A 20,839-nucleotide genomic window follows, 5' to 3' on the forward strand; every position below is an offset into this window, starting at 1 on the left:
CAGTGGATAGAATGTCAGACTGGGATGCGGAGGACCCAGGTTCGAGACCCCCAAGGTCGCCAGCTTGAGCGCAGGCTCATCTGGTTTGAACAAAGCTCACAAGCTTGAGCCCAAGGTCTCTGGCTTGAGCAAGGGGTCATCAGTGTGCTGTAGCCCCCAGGTCAAGGCACATATGAGAAAGCAGTCAATGAACAACTAAGGTGCTACAGCGAAGAATTGATGCTTCTCATCTCTCTCCCTTCCTGTCTGTCTGTCCCTCTCTCTAACTCTCTCTGTCTCTGTCAAAATAAAAAAGAATATTATTATTGAAATTTTTTCCCCAAAATTTACATATATTTTTAGAGATCACGTTTTATCATTGGCAGTCAATACTGTTGGTTGTTTCATTTGAAGTATCAGGGTCACTTTATTCTTTTTTTTTATAGAGACAGAGAGAGAGAGAGGGATAGATAGGGACAGACAGACAGGAACGGAGAGATGAGAAGCATCAATCATTAGCTTTTCGTTGCGTATTGCGACACCTTAGTTGTTCATTGATTGCTTTCTCATATGTGCCTTGACCATGGGCCTTCAGCAGACCAAGTAACCCCTTGCTCGAGCCAGCGACCTTGGGTCCAAGCTGGTGAGCTCTTGCTCAAACCAGGTGAGCTCATGGTCAAGCTGGCGACCTCAGGGTCTCGAACTGAGTTGTCAGCATCCCATTCGGACACTATCCACTGTGCCACCGCCTGGTCAGGCTACTTTATTCATTTTTAAAAAATGATCTGCTGTCTACTAATGAGAATAGCCATGCTTTGCCTGTCAGTCATTATTTGAAGAAAAACAGTGATCCATGGAAAAACACAGCTTGCAAGTCAAACACATAGCGCTTGTCTTCCCAACAGTGTCATGCTGCAGTGTGCAGGCTGCTTGCTGTGTTTCCCCACTTGTGACACAGTGATATTAAGCAGATGTGTTCCCAAGGGTTGATTTAATACAATTATTAATTTTTACCTTCTCATCAAAGACATTCTTGAATGAAACTGGCTTTTATTTTCCTGTGAGTGTTTTGGCAAAGAAGACAATGCCTGCTTGCCCAGTCAGTGCCTCTGTGTTGAGCTCTGTGCCTGGAGTTCTGCGGAGGCCCCAGCACTTTTACATAGCTGTTGCTTTTACACCATCAGTGCAAATGTTAGCACAGTGGGCAAGGCAAATGATCTTTCAATATTATTATGAAAATAGTTTTCGCTTTGCAAAGCCCCAGAGAAAAAATCTCAGAACTGCGGGCCCACTTTTGGTACCACTGGTGTGTGGTCTGTCCCCAGTACTTTAGAGCTGAAAGGGATTTTGGTAATCATTTGATACAGGTCTCCACAGTGGAGCACACTATCTGTGAGCATTAGGGTCATCAGGGTGCTTGCTAAAAATTTGTAGGTCCCGCACCAAACTTCCTAAATCAGAACCTCTGGCCAAGTGGCTTGGAATCGATCTTGTAAAGTTTCTTAGATGACTCTTATGCCCTAAATCACTCATCTACCCTGAGTTTTTTACTTAACTGGGTAAAGTGAACCCCAAGAGTTGGGGACCAATTGATCCCTAGAGTTAGAGCCCACTGAAGAAGAACCTTCACAGTGGTCACTGCATTGTATGTCACTTCTGTCCCTCATCCTTGGCTCACTGCCATAGACCGCTGTGGAGTTGTGGGGAAAGGGCTAGAGATAACTGAATTATCTCCTTTCTGAAATCAGTCTCTTCTCCCCCTCCCCTCTCCCCTCTCCCCTCTCTCCTCTTCCCTCTCCCCTCTCCCTTTCTCCTCTCCCTTCTCCCCTCTCCCCTCTCCCCTCTCCTCTCCCCTTTCCCCTCTCTCCTCTTCCCTCTCCCCTCTCCCTTCTCCCCTCTCCCCTCTCTCCATCCCCTCTCTCCCTCTCCTCTCCCCTCTCCTCTCTCTCCTCTCCTCTCCCCTCTCCTCTCTCCCTCTCCTCTCCCCTCTCCCCTCTCCCCTCCCCTCTTTCCTCTCCCCTCTTTCTTCCCCCTTTCCCCTCTCCCCTCTCCCCTCTCTCCTCTCCCCTCTCTTCCCCCTTTCCCCTCTCCCCTCTCCCCTCTCTCCTCTCCCCTCTCCCTTCTCCCTTTCCCCTCTCCTCTCTCTCCTCTTCCCTCTCCCCTCTCCATTTCCCCTCTCCCTTCTCCCCTCTCCCCTCTCTCCCTCTCCTCTCCCCTCTCCTCTCTCCCCTCTCCCTTCTCTCCTCTTCCCTCTCCCCTCTCCCCTCTCCCCTCTCCCCTCTCCCTTTCCCCTCTCCCCTCTCCCCTCTCCCCTCTCTCTTCCCTCTCCCCTCTCCCCTCTCCCCTCTCTCCTCTTCCCTCTCCCTTCTCCCCTCTCCCCTCTCTCTCTCTCCTCTCCCCTCTCCCCTCTCCCCTCCCCTCTCCCCTCTCCCCTCTCCCCTCTCTCTTACCCCTTTCTGCTCTCCCCTCTCTCCCTCTCCTCCTCTCCCCTTTCCCCTCTCTCCTCTTCCCTCTCCCCTCTCCCTTTCCCCTCTCCCTTCTCCCTTTCCCCTCTCCCTTCTCCCCTCTCCCCTCTCCCCTCTCCTCTCCCCTCTCCTCTCTCCCCTCTCTCCCTCTCCTCTCCCCTCTCCCCTCTCTCCTTTCCCCTCTCTCTTCCCCCTTTCCCCTCTCCCCTTTCCCCTCTCCCCTCTCTCCTCTCCTCTCCCCTCCCCTCTCCCTTTCCCCTCTCCCTTCTCCCTTCTCTCCCCTCTCCCTTTCCCTTCTCCCTTCTCCTCTCTCCCCTCTCTCCCTCTCCTCTCCCCTCTCCCCTCTCTCCTCTCCCCTCTCTCTTCCCCCTTTCCCCTCTCCCCTCTCCCCTCACCCCTCTCCTCTCTCCCCTCTCTCCTCTTCCCTCTCCCTTTCCCCTCTCCCTTCTCCCCTCTCCCCTCTCTCCCTCTCCTCTCTCTCCCTCTCCTCTCTCCTCTCCCCTCTCCCCTCTCCCCTCTCTCCTCTTCCCTCTCCCCTCTCCCTTTCCCCTCTCCCTTCTCCCCTCTCTCCCTTTCCTCTCCCCTCTTCCCTCCCCTCTCCCCTCTCTCCTCTCCCCTCTCTCCTCTTCCCTCTCCCCTCTTCCTTTCCCCCCTCCCCTCCCCTCTCCCCTCTCTCCTCTCCCCTCTCCCCTCCCCTCTCCCCTCTCCCCTCTCCCTTTCCCCTCTCCCGTCTCCATTTCCCCTCTCCCCTCTCCCCTCTCTTTCCCCTTTCCCCTCTCCTCTCCCCTCTCCCCTCCCCTCTCCCCTCTCTCTTTTTCCTCTCCCCTCTCTTTCCCCTTTCCCCTTTCCCTTCTCCCCTCTCTTTCCCCTTTCCCCTTTCCCCTCTCCTGTCTCTCCTCTCCCCTCTCCCCTCCCCTCTCTCCTCTCCCCTCTCCCCTCTCTCCTCTTCTCTCTCCCCTCTCCCCTCCCTTCTCCCCCTCTCCCCTCCCCTCTCCCTTCTCTCCTCTCCCCTCTCTCCTCTCCCCTCCTCTCCCCTCTCCCCTCTCCCCTCTTCATTCTCCCTCTCTCCTCTCCCCTCTCTCTTTCTCCTTTCCCTCTTCACTCTCCCCTCTCCCCTCTCCCTTCTCCCCTCTCCCCTCTCCCTTCTCCCCTCTCCCCTCTCCCTTCTCCCCTCTCCCCTCTCCCCTTTCCCCTCTCTCCTCTCCCCTCTCCCTTCTCCTCTCCCCCTTCTCATAAACACACACGTATACACACCCCACATAACTTTATTTCTCCATGAGTCGTACAGGACTTGTATTTGGACTGGATACTTTTCTGTCTGTGTCTCTGTTTATAATGAAGAGATTTATTTCACTTAATAATTACAAGTTCAAGCCAGTATTAAAATGAATCTGTATTCATTGAGTATGTGGTTTCTGGACAGGAGTCCTCAGCAAAGGAGTCAGTTCTAGGAAGGAACATAAAGGTAGCATCTACAGTGTTCTCCTTGGTAGAGAGACTTGATCTTGAGATTCAAGTGGGTCACAGTTGACAGCTTCCATTCATTTCAGGATGGAATGCAGACTTACTTTGTATAAGGTAATATTCTAGATACTGAACTGTACAGAGATAAAGTAGTCCCTCTCTTCTGGAAATTCATGACTCCACCATACCATCTTCAGATGTCAGGCATGTTCTGACAGTGCTCAGGTGGCTGTGTGCCTCTAGGCACATGTATTTGTAGACTTGAAGGAGGGCATGGCCCATGGCTCCGCCCCCCGAAAAAGCCTGAACCAAGAAAAAAGGCTTGGTGCCCCTGCCACGCAGGTCACTTGAGTGACAAGTGACTTCTGAATGGAAAGATTTTCAAATATCCCATTATGTGCCCAGTGCCTATGATGATTGAAGTCTTATATCTATGTCACAGACTACTTCAGAGTAATAACAGCAGCACAGAAATGTGATCCAAGGGAATCTGAGACCCTCTCAGGAAGCCTGTGAAACCAAAACTATTTTTTTGATCAAAGTTACTAAGATTTATTTGCCCTTTTAATTCTCATTCTCACAGTGTTTAATGAGTTTTCCGGAGGCTGCCTAGCATGTGCTATTGCAGTAGATTGAATACAGAAGCAGGTGTGAGAATCCAGTGGAAATTAAAGAGATTTGCAAAAGTGTAAAAGAGTAACTCTTCTCCCTAAATATAGTTTTTTTAAAATAAAAACTTATATTTATATAATTAGTTTTTATTTTAAAATTAATCATTTTTTAAATTTCTATTTAATTCCTAATATGGTAAAATATTGGTGGATATAGCTGACATAAACATAAAAGGGTCCAGAGACCAAAAAGGTTTAGACCAGCGGTTCTCAACCTGTGGGTCTCGACCCTGGCAGGGGTTGAATGACCAAAACACAGGGGTCGCCTAAAGCCATCGGAAAATACATATTTCCGATGGCTTTAGCCGCTGAGAAGCCATGCTACCTCCTGCAGCAGCGCTATTCATCTTGAACACACGCCATTATGGACGTGTGTTCCAAATTGAATGCCTGCGGTCATTGCATCATCCGTCCGGGGCCTAAGGGGCGGGGGAAGCGGGGGAATGCTCCACAGTCCATAGCAGCGCATTATGTGTGTCCGGCGCTTGCTGACGTCATCAGTGGGCGGGTGCAGCAAGCGCCGGAGGATAGAAGCCTAGGAGGTGGAGAGGCAAGAGGCAGAGAGCCAAGAGAGCCTGCTGGTGTAAAAAAGGTTAATAATGTAAAAACAGTACACACACCATACACACAATACTGTGTAAGTGTAAGGTGCTTTGTGTGTAATCATTACACAGTACACAAAGCAGCTTACACTTACACAAAGCACCATACATTTACACAGTGTGAACTACATCGGTCTTATACTATAAGAGACCACTATAAGATGTAGTTCACACTGTTCCCCAATGTATAATTATCTCCCATATCTCCCACTATTTTCCCATATACTGAATGAGGAAACTGCTGAAATAAGCGGTTTCCGGCATTGAATCCGCCTCCTATTGATTTCATTGGGAGTGCAGCGGATTTTGTGGAAGAGAGCTCCCGAGAATCTCGGGTTACCACACAATCCGCCGCAGCCTCCTTTTGATTTCAATAAGAGGCGGAGAAATGACAGTTTCCGACACATTTCTTCCTCCTATTCACAAGGCTGGGACTGTATCTGTCTTGCATGTTACCTTATAACATTTCTGGCACAACTGGCACATTAGTAAGAGCTCAATAAATATTTAATAATAAATGAGATGAAGTTTTTACTGTGAGAAATGACGTAAGAGTTGCAGGCAACTGGACCTTAAGCCAACCAAGGACACTTGAAAAAGAAAAAAGGTACTGTAAAATAGAGTTTTAAGAGCTGCATCTTTAGACTTTATATAGGACTTTAGACTTCTATAGGAGGCAGATCTTTTACACTGCAGAATCCGCACAGCAGATTCCTCAGTGTGAGGCCTCTTTCAGTCTATTGGGGGTGGCGGATTCCACCTTTGGAATTTTTCTGCTCTTGGAAAAGTTCTAGCGTGGAAAAAATTAAGCAACATGCTCTATATTTGAGCGGAATCTGCTGCGGCCTCCCATTGACTTGAATAGGAGGAAGAAATGTGTCGGAACTGCATTTCTGCCGTACAGGGGATCTCTCTTCTGCGGAATCCATGGGTCTCCCATTGAAGTAAGTGAGATGTGGATTCCACCACAGAAACCGCTGCTTTATAGTGTGAAAGAGCCCTGAAAGATACCATGCCGTGCAGAAACTGCAGTGTATCCTATGACGTAGTTCACACTGTTCTATATAGAAAACTTGCCACTAATCTGGAAAAAACATCCATTAGTTAAGCAGCTATTTATGGAATGGTAGCCCCAATACACTAGGTAAAGAGATCCATTAGTAATAAATATTTCTCAATATATAATTAAATATTGTTTTTGTGATTAATCACTATGTTTAAATTATGTTTGATTTGTAGTAATGAGAATACATAATGCATATCAGGTATTTACTTTCCAAATCATAACTGTAGCAAGATTACAGTTATGAAGTAGCCACCAAAATTATTTTTTGGTTTGGGTTCACTGCAACATGAGGAACTGTATTGCGGGATCACGGCATTAGAAAGGTTGAGAACCACTGGTTTAGACTAACAGTTTAGGAGTTTATGATGTAACTGAGCTGTAACCCATCTGTGTTCATACTCTGCCATGTGCTGCATGTTTAAGATCACAGATTGTAGTGTTTAAATTTTATTTTCTCTTACTCTTTTTCAATCAGGCTATTATTTACAGAAAACAGTCTGATTTCTGTTGGTCATGTTAGTTGATCAGGTTGAGCTACTGATGAATTTTTCTGAGGAAGTAAGTAGGTCTTCAGTCAGCGATATCTTTTTGGAAGCCTTTCCTTCTTCCATGAATAATAGAACGAAAGTTCACATGGATTGGCTAAGTTTGATCATTCCTTACATAGCATTGTTTTGCAACATCAGTATCTCTGTGAAATAATTCTCTTTAACATATGAAAAAAACCACCACGTATTATTTAATTCTTGATTAATATTTCCAAGTCTTCAGTAGAGACACTAATTTGGATGTATCATAGGATGGAAGTTGGCTTACTTACAAAAATTAGGAAGCAATCTATTTTTTCAAAAAGATGCAGCTCTTAAAACTCTATTTTATAGTACCTTTTTTCTTTTTCAAGTGTCCTTGGTTGGCTTAAGGTCCAGTTGCCTGCAACTCTTACGTCATTTCTCACAGTAAAAACTTCATCTCATTTATTATTAAATATTTATTGAGCTCTTACTAATGTGCCAGTTGTGCCAGAAATGTTATAAGGTAACATGCAAGACAGATACAGTCCCAGCCTTGTGCGGCCTAGGGTCTTGCAGAGGGAGAATTGTTAGACTGATTCTTATGTGATTTATTTAGATTATAGGGCATAATAAGAGTGTATAACAAGGGTCTTAACCAGGTCCAGTGTGAGGAGGTTGTATGAGATCAGGAAAAGCTGATTAATTCCAAAATTTTCCTTGGCTGTTGGTTGTACACAGATGGGTTAGGTATTGCTCTTTTAAGAGTAGTTTAGCTTAAGTGTTCTTTATCAATCATCTGTTGGTTGTGCAGTTAGGTGGTAACTGATTAACTGGAGTAAATTGCCTTTTATTAGCTTTGTAAGGACAGCATCCAACATTAGTTGATTAAAGCTTACTGAGACACTACTCAGTATTTATGCCTTTAGAGTACTTGTAGTGGCGACTTTTGCTGCTTCATATTTTGTGCGACTGTTTACCCATGATTAAGGTATTTTACTGTCAAGTAATAGAATTTACTTGGAGTAAGCTATAGGAAAACAAACAACTTTGAATTGATATTTTCCTTTTTTAGCTTTAGTTTTGATTGTTGAATTGGAATCAAAGATTGAATGTTTTTACTGAAATAAACTACAGGAAATGTGAGGTACAGTTCATGAGAGATAAAATGGAAACTTGTAAATATTTTTGAGTAGATCAAGAAAACACGGAAAACATTACTTTTTTATTAGATAAGGAGGCAAAACTAATATTTTTTTGCTTTTGTTTCCTCTTCCCAAATACTAATTTAAAAATAAGATAATCAAGTCAAAGTTACACAATCTATATTGGGAATGGAGGACATTAAATTAGGATAAAGAAGAGAGCAGGTGAGATTCCTTTCATGTGTTATTGAGTTGGAATTCATCTCATGGTCCTTAGAAACTGAAGCAGCAGCACCGTCCCAACAGTGATTGAGAACTTTTTTGAATCTTAAAGCCTTTAAGATTCTGATATAAACCTTTTCCCCATAAACATGTTCATGTGGATTTTACCAACCAGAAACTATTCTGGATTCAGCCTCAAATTGTTAATTACAAATCAAGATTAAAAACATTTTAGAGTTTATATTATTTCAGAGTTCACATGGACTGAAATCCGTTTTAGATGGATTAAAAAAATTAAAACCCATTGAAGAAATTACAGGTTAGTATCTTTCATATTTTAGAGGAAATAGTTTTCTTAAGCTATAAAAAGCACTGACTAAAAAGAAAAAAATAGTTTTGACTATATTCACTTTAGAAAGTGGAGCAATGGAGATTAAAGAAAGTGAAAAGCAAGTTACAGACTGGGAGTAATTCACAACATACAAAACTGGGAAATGATTAGTGTCATGCATATAAAAAGAACACTTACGAGTAAGTGAGAAAAGAACAAACAACCTAATGCAAAAATGGACAAATGACGCGAACAGATCTCGCAGAAGAGGAAAGCAGTCAGCAAGCATGACAGGATCTCCGCATCGTTAGTGACTAAAAGGCGATAGACCATTGCAGACTTAATTGACTGACCAACATCTGCTAACACTAAGTGTTGAAGAGGACACAGACTCACAGGATCTTCTACTCATTGTTTGTAGAAGTGTAAATTGGTAGTACACTTTGGGAAGAGATTTGGCCTTACCTCCTAAAAGTAAACAAACCATATAACCTCGCATTTCCACTACTACCTTGACTACCCAAGAGAAGTCATGCATGTGCATGCCAGGAGACACGTGAAAGTAGCAGAAACCTGGGTACACCCCAAGTGCCCTTCAGTAGGAGAGTGGATGAAAAAAAGCTGTGGTTTCCAGATAGTATAAATACAATACATTATATATAGTAGTCAAAACGAATGAACAATATTGACACCCAACAAAATACGTGAATCTTAGTAATATGCTAAGTCAAAAAATAAGACCCAAAGATTACATAAAGTATGATCAGCCTTTTTTCTTTTTTGAAATAACCAAAAAACTTTTTGGGAATACATATAGATGAATTAAAACTATAAAAAATAAAGCAAGAAACTGATGAGGTTATTGCAAGGGTACTAACTTTTGTTTTGGGTACTAGGTTTTGGAGTGCTTATTCATTAAAAGTAATTAATGATATAACCAGTTTTCTTTAAAGGGAACTATGCATGTACTAGTGATAGAATGTTTTGAACCAATGGTGATTAACTCTATTTTATGCACCTAAATTCCAGTTTACAAACAATTGTTTTCAGAGTTTATTGAACACATGGTTACCAAGTGTCAGGAACTGCCCTAGAGATTTGCTGGAGAGAGAGACAAGGCACATTCTTTATCTTGTGGTCTAACACAGCAGAAGCAGACAGTGCAATAAAGGGTTAAAGCCTTATGCTAATCTTTGTGATACAAGATGGGAGCAGTCCTACTAACATGTGTGGACCTTGCCCCCCTCCCCCCTCCTGACTCAACTCCCCCACCTCTCCTCCTGCCTGTTCCCCTTTCAGCAGATATACTTTATAGAGTATTTAGGTGTCTGGTGGATTGCTTGTCTCATTCTCTCTTATTACAACATTAAATTGTCTATGTAATATGTTTATCCTATATATTCAACCTGAAACTCTTCGAAGCTAGGGGTCTTATTATTCTCAGGCCTCCAAAATACCTTGAATAATTCTCATGCCTATTATTTTATTCCACAAAGATTTGAGTTTCTGCTATGATTTAGGCGTTGCATTTATACAGTAAATCTTTGAAAAATGAGCTAATGAATACATAGAGTGTAAAAATTAATAGGTATTTACCAAATTCCTGTTACATGTTCTGTGCTAGGACTTGTGGTGCTTATAAGACATTTATGAAATATTATTGTGTTTAGTATTGTGAGGTTATCTAATTATAAACAATTAAAAAACAGTATAATTGAGGATTCAGTAGAAATAACCATATGGAAATGTAGAGTAGTACTTATGCATAGGAAGAGCCACAGTGCACATGTTCTTTTCTTGACTTGCACGTTATAGCTTAAACCAAAATTAAAAGCTATTGTCTTTGACTTTTCAGTTCACATAGGTGAACAAGCTTCTGCATTTAAAAAGGCAATCTAGAACTATGCCATACCAGGTGTGTTTTTCACAAGCAGTCACAATCTCTGTGAAATTTGTTGATTACAATCTGTGTGTAATAGACTTCCTATTACATAGTCTTAGTTGTGTGATTGTACTGTCTGTTCTACATAAACACCATTTTGCAGGTAACTGAAGTCCACAGAGATGAAATGATTTCAGAAAATGATAGGATTAGAACCCAAGTCTCCTCTCTCCTGGTTTAGTTCTTTTATGTTAGCAGATGTCACCATATGTGACCTAGATGCTTCAAGGTTGCTTTTCACACATTTAGGTGCTTTTTTTTTTTTTTTTTTTTTTAATATTTCTGAAGTTGGAAAAGGGGAGGCAGTCAGACAGACTCCCGCATGTGCCCAACCGGGATCCACAAGGCATGCCCACCAGGGGGCGATGCTCTGCCCATCTGGGGCGTTGCTCTGTTGCAACCAGAGCCATTCCAGTGCCTGAGGCAGAGGCCATGGAGCCACCCCTAGCACCCGGGCCATCTTTGCTCCAGTGGAGCCTTGGCTGTGGGAGGGGAAGAGAGAGACAGAGAGGAAGGAGAGGGGGAGCGGTGGAGAAGCAGATGGGCGCTTCTCCTGTGTGCCCTGGCTGGGAATTGAACCTGGGACTCCTGCACTCCAAGCCGACGCTCTACCACTGAGCCAACTGGCCAGCGCCTAGGTGCTTTTTATAGTCAAATAAATGGCACTTTGAACTTTAAGAAAGCAGCATGAAATAGAAATAGTGATAAACTTTCCAGAAATCTGGAGACCTGAATGCTACTTCAAATTCAGCTTTCCCTTTGACTGGTTGGTAACTGTAAGATTAACTGGGCCTTTTCCAAGTCACTTCCCCTGTTTGAGATCTTTAAAGTCCTTTTTCCAGCTTTAATATGCTTTCAGCCAAAGCCAGACTGCAGTCCCCATGGTCTGGTATGGGTGGTATAAGTGCAACTAACTAGTTTGACTAATCAGAAAAGAAGCCGGACTTCACATAAAATTACCTGGTTCCTTTGGTCCCACATGATGTATATGACACTTACCTGTTTTTCTTCTGAAAAGTAAACTCTTTGAAGGGCACTGACCATGTCTTTTACTATGGTATTCTCAATACCTATCGTATAGTAAATAAATCATTGTTGAATGAGTGAACAGCAATTTTGTAAAACTGTTGCTTTAGGCCTTCTCTGTGCATTCTTTTAGCAAAGGAAAGTAATAGTATTTAAAGAGTGTTAATTTGATAACTTGGTATCTGAGCCATTCGCATGAGTAGTCTTCATTGGATCATGAAGGGTTTCTTAAATATGTATGAACACCTTCCTTTCTCAGTAAGTGGGTCTGTTTTATTTTATCAATAATACATAGTAGAGATTCTGCATAGTATAGCAGCCTCCTTGCCTCTTTCCTCGTTATGATAAAACATTCTTTAGGAACAGGAGAAGATTAAAAACAGGTCCCGTAAAATTTAATTTACAAAGACTTATAATAATTAAATCTTTTGTTTCTCTAGTTATAATCGCTGGTTATGTCAAGCAAGATCTGAGGATCTATCTGATATTGCTTCTCTAAAAGCCTTATACCAAACAGGTGAGCTTGAGGATATGGTAACTTAATTCTTTTATTAATTAAGGACCCTACCTGTCAGGCCTTTAGAGACTTCATTTTTCTTTGATTTTGTCCATTTTATCTATGAATAAAGTGTTTTTGTACTAATAAAGATAGAACCTATAAAAATTTCAACTAGTATTTCTACATTGGTCAACTTGATTTCTTCATAATATCTGTTTTTTACCTTTAAATTTTTTTCCTGCTTTTAGAAGTACCATATACTTGCTATATGAAATTCAAACCTTATATAAATATATAATGGAGACAATGAAAGTTCCCAGGCTTCCATACTTTCTACATGGTATTTTCAGACAATACTTTATTAATTTTCATATCTGAGTTCAATTTAGTTTTTCCGGATCACTAATGTTATTAAAAGTTATAATAAATTCAAACAAAAAGCTATTTATAGAAAGATCTTTGTCCTGTAACCTTACCTTTGAATGTACCTGATTTAAAACTCAAAAGAGGACTTCTCTTAAAAGTAAGGGCAGTTGTCGAAACCTCATAAACTAAAAAAGTGGTGTTTTCTACATAGTAAAAGAGATCTGAAGATGAAATGTGAAAAACATACGTCCCTGGTTCCCAGTATTTTACATTTATGTAAAATATTTTTAAAAGGTTAGTGCCCAGGAAAAATAATACTTTTGGAATAAAGTTTCTGGGTACTGATTACATTTCCTGTTTATAGGTGTTGATAACTGTGGTCGCACAGTGATGGTGGTAGTTGGAAGAAACATTCCTGTCACATTAATAGATATGGACAAGGTAAGCCACAACAAGGCTTTGTTTTACAAATAATGTTGATTGAAAATTAAGTAGGATATGAATTTGGAATTGGTGCTGAGGATGTGAGATGATTGTATATTTGTGGTGGAGGAGGAGCCCTCCGTGGGGGACTACAGGTCTGCATGTGTCATTTTAGTTAAGTTGGGGCTTTGGCTTTGCTCTGTGGGAGAAACAGAATTACTGGAATGCCATAATGTAATCTTCAGAAACACATCAGCTTTGCTCTGGATATCATGTAACTGGCAAATTTTCGGTTGGAATCATTCTGTATTGTCATTATCAGTGTACTAACAACCAAAGTCTGCCTTTCTTCAACAAAAAAAAAGAAAAAAAAAAAGGAAAGAAAAAAATTTGAGTATCTATCTGAAGAAACCAGAGATGTAGTTTAACCCAAGATGTCATAATTCCATAATCCCTTCAGTTGGAGGCACAGCAGGAAAAAAAGACGATTCTTAGAAGAAGAAATGATACTGCTGGTAAATGAAAAGTTAAAGTTTCATCCCGCTGTATAATCCAAAAAAAAAGCTGAATTAAAATGAGGTATCTTTTTTCACCCTCAAAATTAGCCAGAACTTTTAAATTACTGTAATCAAAGATAAATTGATTTTAGAGAGAAGAGAGGCAAAGGAGGTGGTAAGAGCGGGAAGCATCAGCCTGCAGTAGTTGCTTCTTGTATGTGCGTTGACCGGGCAAGCCTGGGGTTTCAAACCAGCCACCTCAGCATTCCAGGCCAACACTTTATCCACTGCACCACCACAGGTCAGGCTCAGAGATAAAGTGAAATTAAAAGTGATCACAGTAATTGACCCAGTAATTCTATTCCCAAAACCTTGTACTAAGGAAATAATCCAATGTATGAAAGTAGCCATAAGCCCTGAAACTACCCAAGTTGGAATATGCAGGCAAAAGACAGTTGAATTCACAGGATAATGTAAAAATTGCACAAAATTTTAAGATAAAACATAATTGTGCAAAAGCAGATAATTACTTCTGGCTAAGCCCATAGAATCCTGGTCACTAGTGTTGGGTTAACAAAGAAGATTGTGAAAGGAATGGATCTGGCATGTTACCCACAGGCTCATGGTAGCACAACATTGTAACTTAAATTCCTAACAGGAAAGCCACACATGGAATGTTCTGTGACCCTTAAAAATTATGGTTATAGAGGTAATTACTGTAGAGAAATATTTACATTGTAATATCAACAGGAGAAAAAGTGATACATTAAATTGTATCTACACTGACTTTTTAAGGCATTAAGATAAAAACGAAGAAATTATCTGAAAGTGGATTTCATGGTTTGGGGGAAATTTCTTTTCTACATTTTTCTGTTACTTGGCTGTATTTATTTATAATGAAAATATTGAAGTTAAAGATGGGGGATTTGTAGCTAAAAATAGGTATGTTAATTGCCCTGGGACAGGGTGGAGAGTAGATAGAAAGGACCAGAGCAATCTTGTCAGAACAGAAATGATAAAATTATATAGTAATAAAAATACATACACACAAAGGAAAAACTCACCTGAGTTTTATAACATATACACACACACACACACATATACATATATGTGTGTGATGCACATACATAATGCAAATTATATCAGTAAGTTTCTGCTTGTGGTTATTTATTTTGTGTTACTAATAATCAGTATAACGGTCATTCTTATTGATAATGTGATTGGTTACAATAAAAACATATCCCCCCTTCATGTGATGTCATTGTGCACTTCCGTGGTGTTCCCACTATTTGTGATGTATCATTTCACATAAAATAATGAGATACATTGTGAGGTCAAACCATGTGACAGCCATGTTTTCTTGGTGTCCTCAGTTCTGGTAGCAGCTGCATCCTGATCCATGCTAACCCAGTGAGTTGGGAAACAGCCTGTTTGATAATAATCATTTAGTTGTTACCTCTTAGCTTCCTCCTTACTGTAGTTTATAGCTATACTACTGCATCATGCTGGCCCTGTCCATAAGTCTGTCTGCTTTAGGTTTGTTTCTCTTAATGTTATCTTCTCTTGAATTAGTATCTTTCTCTCACCAATCTGAGTCACACTAAGTTGAGTCTCTCGGACCTCTAGAAATGCTGCCCTGCCCATTGCCTTCTCCTGGCTCAACCTGTTCTCACTTTCATCATTCAGCTCAACAGTAAAGGTGCTAAGAAAATTAGCCCTCAGAATGAGCCATCTGAGGTGTCATTATAAAATTTATGGTAATTTTTAGCTACAAGAGAGCCATGAGCCTCTGTCTCAGTAGAGACTGCAAAGATTTTCATTGACTTCAAGCAAAAACATCAAGTATGATTAAAAGTCTAGAAATTCTACTTCTAATGATTTTGATATCATTATCCTAGAGCAGGGAAACCTAGTAGTTGACCAGAGAACTCTTCGAGTATTTGAAGAGTTATTTGAGAGGGTAGGGACTGATTATTCTCTGTCATCACTTAGAATAGGACAAAAAGGGATCATACCGTAGTATTCATGAGAATTATTAAGCAGTGGCATGCTTCACTCGCTGAAGATCTTTTTAAAGAGAACTGGCACTCATCAGAGTGCAATTTCCATTCATCTGCAATGCCTGGGGCATAGATCAGGTTAATCTTTGGGATTTTTCCCCTCTTGGCCTCTGGGAAATAGACTTGTGTGCAAAATGACCTTTACCTTTATTCCTCTTGTCTTCCAGGCTCTCTTATATTTTATCCACGTGATGGATCACATTGCTGTGAAGGAATATGTATTAGTATATTTCCACACACTGACCAGCGAATACAATCACCTGGACTCGGACTTCCTGAAGAAACTCTACGATGTTGTTGATGTCAAGTTAGTTATTTTTGCAAATTATGAAGGGGAAAGTAGCTTTTTTCTTGTCTAACTGAAGCAGTACCGAACATTGCTATGTATTCTGTGAAAGCATATTTCATGTAACAAAGATTTTTATCATTCATAGTTTAGATTTTTAAAATAATATTGGGCTCTCCTTAATTTCAGCTTTGAAAAACCTATATTACAATTAGTGTACAAAGAAGGCAAATTACCATAATTTTTAACTCTCTTACTTAAATCTCCCCTTAAATCTCATCTTAATTAGCCACAGGAAAAGTTTCCATTTCTTCATAGATACCTTTTTAGCTTGCTCTGAATGTGGGTTTCATCAGGAAACTTCACTTCACTGTAATTTTCTCTGTACCACTAACTGTTCTTTAACTTTGAACAGGCCTCACCTATGAAATGAAGAGTTTGTACTATTTCTCTGACATCCTCTCCAGTTCACCTTACGTGAACCAATTGTGATCATAAGCCATTGAAATGATTCTAGGCACACCTGGAGAGGCTAGATAGAGTAGGGATGAGATTACGATGCTGGAACCATTCAGCCAGGATTCAGTTTCTGGCTCTACTAGTTGACGGCTGGGTGACTTTTGAAAGGTTAAAATTGAGACAGTGTTAGTACTCAGTTCATAGAATTGTTATGAGAATTAGGTATAAAATCTTTGTACAACTTCTGAGACATAGTAAACTCCCTATATTTATTGTTGTAATATGATCATTTAAATGTTTAGTTTCTAATGTTTTAATATTAAGTGGCTTTATTGTTGTTTAATTTATAACTTGATCCCAGAGATTTTAGGTTCATATAAAAAAATGACATATAATAAATGTTCATTAAATATAAATTTTCTTTGTCCTACCTATAGAAGGCTCTTTTACAGCCAAGAAAAGCAGTATTTTTGATAAAACGCACTTAAATAATGACATGTTCTCTGAACTGTTTTTGTTATTTCACCTAAAATGCAATATGTAAAATAGAGCTATTAAAATTTTTTTTCTCCGTGAATATATATACTCAAGCAGAGTGAATTGTCCATAATGGTAACTGATTTTAGGCATGACTTATACTGACCCTTTTTTAAATTTTAAATCAGGTACAAGAGGAATTTGAAGGCTGTTTATTTTGTTCATCCAACATTTCGTTCAAAGGTACAGTATTTTTGTTTTTAGCTAAATCCTGAATTTAAGAGCACTGCATGCCTGCATATTAAGGTATATTTCAGCATCTTAATTCTTGCTGTCACCAGTGTAACTGCTAATTTCTTTCTTTATTCTTCCTTGTTAAGTGGGCTTGAGCTGTGGTCCTAATGTCAGTATCATGGGATTCTGTATCCTTGTAGACAAGCTGCACAAGCTGTTGGCTTCTCAGTCTTTGCTCTCCCTGCTCTTTGTTCATCCGGGCTTTGCTTATGTTGGTGCAGAATTTACTTTCCTTCCTCTGCTCATGGCTGATTTACTGGTCCTCCAGATCTCAGCTCAACAGTTCCTTTCCATAGAAAACCTTCCCTGAAAATCCTGCAGCTAGTAGGGGCTCCTGATTTTACCTCCATAAGATTTGATCGTGTTCCATCATCGTTCTTGTTTGAATTCAAATGACTTGTTTAGCTTTCTGTATTATATGTAAGCCTACAAGATCTGGGAGAGCTAGAATATAGCCATCTGGCTCACAGCTCCATCCCTAATATCCAATCCTACATCTTTACTACATCAAGACATGTAGTCCTATGGTCCTTTACTTTTGCTGAAAATGTCATCTCTTTTTTGTCCTGATTTTTTCCCCTCTTCAGCCTAAAACCCATGTTCCATCACCTCAGCCACTCTTGTAAATTACTAAAGAGCCTGGGACTTCTCACCCTTTGGTCATACTAGCCCAGAGGTCTTAATCTTGAGATACCCCATCGTTCTGCTTTCTTTATTCCTGTATCTGGGCTCTTGAGCACTGGTGGAGAAATCCTAGAGCCACGGGATTTGGGACTGATGGGCAGACTCATGGGGCTTGCACTGCTACGGGCCTTTGATACTTGATGGTCAGTGCCCAGTGTGGCTCTCTGCTCTTGTAAGCCCTGACCTACCAGCTGCTGCTCTCTCCCAGCAGATGGCTGGCCTTGGGCTTAACAAGAGCATAGGAAACCTCAGTAAGGAGCTTCCTCTTGTCTCCCTCCCACCCCATACTTACCAGCTACCTCTTCTTATCATTACCTTCTTTTGCTCTGTCACAAAAATATTTCTCCTTAATAAAGGGAAGTCCCCTCCCCATGCTCTGTATCCCATAGTAATAACAACAGTTAATGTTTTCTAAGCACCTGCTATACTCCAGTTCTTCCCATGAATCATTTTGTTGGAGCATTATAACATGTCTGTAAAGTAGATAGTTATCCATTTCCACTTTACAGACAAGGAAATGGATGCTTAGAGAGACTAAATCAGCCCTGTCGGTTGGCTCAGTGGTAGAGCGTCGGCCTGGTGTGTTGAAGTCCTGGGTTCAATTCCCGGTTAGAGCACACAGGAAAAGCGCCCAACTGCTTCTCCGCCCTTCCCCCTCTCCTTTCTCTCTGTCTCTCTCTTCCCCTCCCACAGCCAAGGCTCCTTTGGAGCAAAGTTGGCTGGGACACCGAGGAAGGCTCCTTGGCCTCCGCCTCAGGCGCTAGAATGTCTCTGGTTGCAAAGCCATTCAGAGCAAAGCCCCAGATGGGCAGAGCATCGGCCTCTGGTGGGCACATGCGGGAGTCTTGTCTCTCTGCCTCCCCGCTTCTCACTTCAGGAACACACACACACACACACACACAGACACACACACACACACAAAGAGAGACTAAATCACTTGTCCACGGTAAGCAACTATTAAATAGCAAAAGCAGGATTTTAATCTGGGCATTTTAATTAGAAAGCCGACACTCATAACTACACAAGTACATTTCTGTTTCCTCAGGAACCTCTTCTCCTTGCTATCTTACACTGGCTGGAAAGTTCAGTCCAATACTGAATGGAAGTGGGGAGAACAGACATTATTGCAAAGACATACTACAGATCAAGCTAACCCTTCTGTTCGTCTTATACAGAGAAAAAATTCTTAGATGCTAAATGAACAAAAATATAAATGAATGATGAGATTTTGGGAAATAGTCAAGCATTACTTCCTCAAGTATTACATAAAAAAATAACCATCTGCTGCACATAACAAAATTGTGGGAAAGTTAATAATATACGTTAGCTGATAAGACCAGGCAATCAAAACATAACTGAAGAGAAAGAAAAGTCCTTCATTTAACTGACTTCACAAACTGTACTTGTTCCCCCCTTTTATTGGCCTGGCCAAGCAATGCTCCCATAAGCATTTAGTTAGAACTTATTGTGCTGTTCTAACACTGACGGACCAAAAGGAGATTTGCAATTTTAAAAATAATCACTTAAACGCTTTATGCAAATTTTAAAGATGATATTTGAGTGAGAAACTCAACAACAATTCTGTAAACCATGAGAAATCCCAAAGTGGAAAACATTCTCTCACCGAAGTCTTAACTCATCTCTTCATCATGACATATAAGACTTGTCACCATTTATCTTACTTAATTTCTCCACAGTGCTCTAAAATAATGACTGTCTCTCCTGTCTTTGATGCTTTTCCCATCTGCCGGCTCCATAGCATTAGTCAAATCTGGGTTTTCCTCTTGGTTTTTAGATGACTTAACTTCCCAGTCTCCTTCCTTTGTGCCAAGGCTCTGTCTTCACTTGTCCTCTTTACTGAGTCTCTGATTTTATTCATTAGCACACATTTAAAGAGCTGAAGCTCAGTTTACTTGATATTTTCAATCTGTGATTCCTACATCTGATGCCACCTGGGAGTCATGGATGACCCAGTCCTTTCTCTCACTCCCAGTCATCCAGTAAACCACTAAATCCTGGGTTTTTATGTTCAAATGAGTTATTTTTTTTCTTTAAACCCCACTGATGTACTTAGGTTCTTTTTTTTTATTTTTATTTTTTGCCTGAGACCATATTTTGGCAAACTTTTGCAAAGGACCCTATAGTAAATACTTCTGGACAACAGTAACTTTATTAAAAAATTTCATTAGTCAGGTCTGAAGACAGAAGTGATGGAGTCTGCTGAGAGGTGAGGTAGGGTAAGTTCTGAAGGCGGCCTCCCTGATCTTTGGTTTAGCCCTTGACTAGAGAGTGGTCCCATTTACTTAGATAGGGAATATAAAAAGTAGATTGGGACTTAGGGAGGGGTTAGGAAGGACATGCTGAACTTCAGGGGCCTGTAGCACATCTAAGTGAAGATATCTAGTTAGTATTTCAACATGCAGCTCTAAGTATAGGAATGATGTTGACAGCCAACAATTACTGAGTGTTCAGTCTGTGTAAGCCAATGTTTTTAGCATTTTAATGTATTAATTCTATTCTTTCAACAACCCTAACAGGGTAGGTACTATTATCATTCCCATTTTATAGATGGAATTAAAGCATATTGAGGGGTTGGTTATATAACTTACCTGAGATGAGAAGCTGGTAATCAGTAGAATTGGGATTAGAACCTACATTATCTTAATCTCAGATGCAGAATGGTGGCATATCTCAAGATTAAGCTTTTAAACATTAGACTTGCTAGCTCCCCAGACATATATTTGTGGGTTGCATGTATTCTGAAGGGTTGCTGAAGCCACAGGAAAAAAAAAAAGTACAGAATGAAAAAACAGGGTAGAGGACTTGGGAAGAGCAGAGAAAGAGGTAACAGCAAAGGGGATAGAAGGAGCAGCTAGAAGCAGGAGATAAGCTGGGCAAGTGAGGTTTCAAAGAAGAATGGACAGAGTGTGTGGAGGGAAAGGTGATCATGGTGTTTGAGGTCAGAGGGAAAAAGGGTAGACAGACAGAACAGCGTCCACAGGGCTTAGTAACAGAAACTACCAGTGATTTGGCTGTGAGCAGCTTCAGCTGCCATAGTAGGATTCGAACCAAACTGGAATAATTTAAGGGGTCTGAAAAATGGAGATGGTGAGCAAAGAACATAGATGACACTCAAATATTTTGGTTGTAAAGGCAAAGAGCGGTAAGTGGAGACTTTAGCATGTTTAAGAGTTGATGAGTTAGATCCAGAAAAGAACACTAGAGGCCAGCACTGCCTGCTTTCAAAGCTCATTCTAAAGTTACAGTATCCAAACATTGAGGTCTTGCATAAAGATAGACAGACCAGTGGAGCCATGGTAGAGAATCCAGAAATATTTTTTGACAAAAGTGCAAAGTTAGATCAGTGGACAA

At 40.9% G+C, this 20,839-nt stretch overlaps 1 protein-coding gene across 2 annotated transcripts in view; it reads left to right on the forward strand.

The window, feature by feature from the left end:
* GDAP2 (ganglioside induced differentiation associated protein 2) overlaps positions 1 to 20,839 on the forward strand; it is a 90,952-nt gene that overhangs the window by 54,901 nt on the left and 15,212 nt on the right. For both annotated transcript variants that reach the window (XR_010730381.1, XM_066268161.1), the window contains exons 9-12: positions 11,863 to 11,939; positions 12,652 to 12,728; positions 15,435 to 15,574; positions 16,678 to 16,732. Coding sequence is in view for 1 of the 2 variants with exons in the window: in XM_066268161.1 (XP_066124258.1) it covers positions 11,863 to 11,939; positions 12,652 to 12,728; positions 15,435 to 15,574; positions 16,678 to 16,732 (349 nt within the window). In the remaining variant the exon portion in view is untranslated. The remainder of the gene's footprint in view (positions 1 to 11,862; positions 11,940 to 12,651; positions 12,729 to 15,434; positions 15,575 to 16,677; positions 16,733 to 20,839) is intronic.

Source organism: Saccopteryx bilineata, chromosome 3 (genome assembly GCF_036850765.1).
Source record: "Saccopteryx bilineata isolate mSacBil1 chromosome 3, mSacBil1_pri_phased_curated, whole genome shotgun sequence".
In the NCBI taxonomy this organism is placed as follows: domain Eukaryota; kingdom Metazoa; phylum Chordata; class Mammalia; order Chiroptera; family Emballonuridae; genus Saccopteryx; species Saccopteryx bilineata.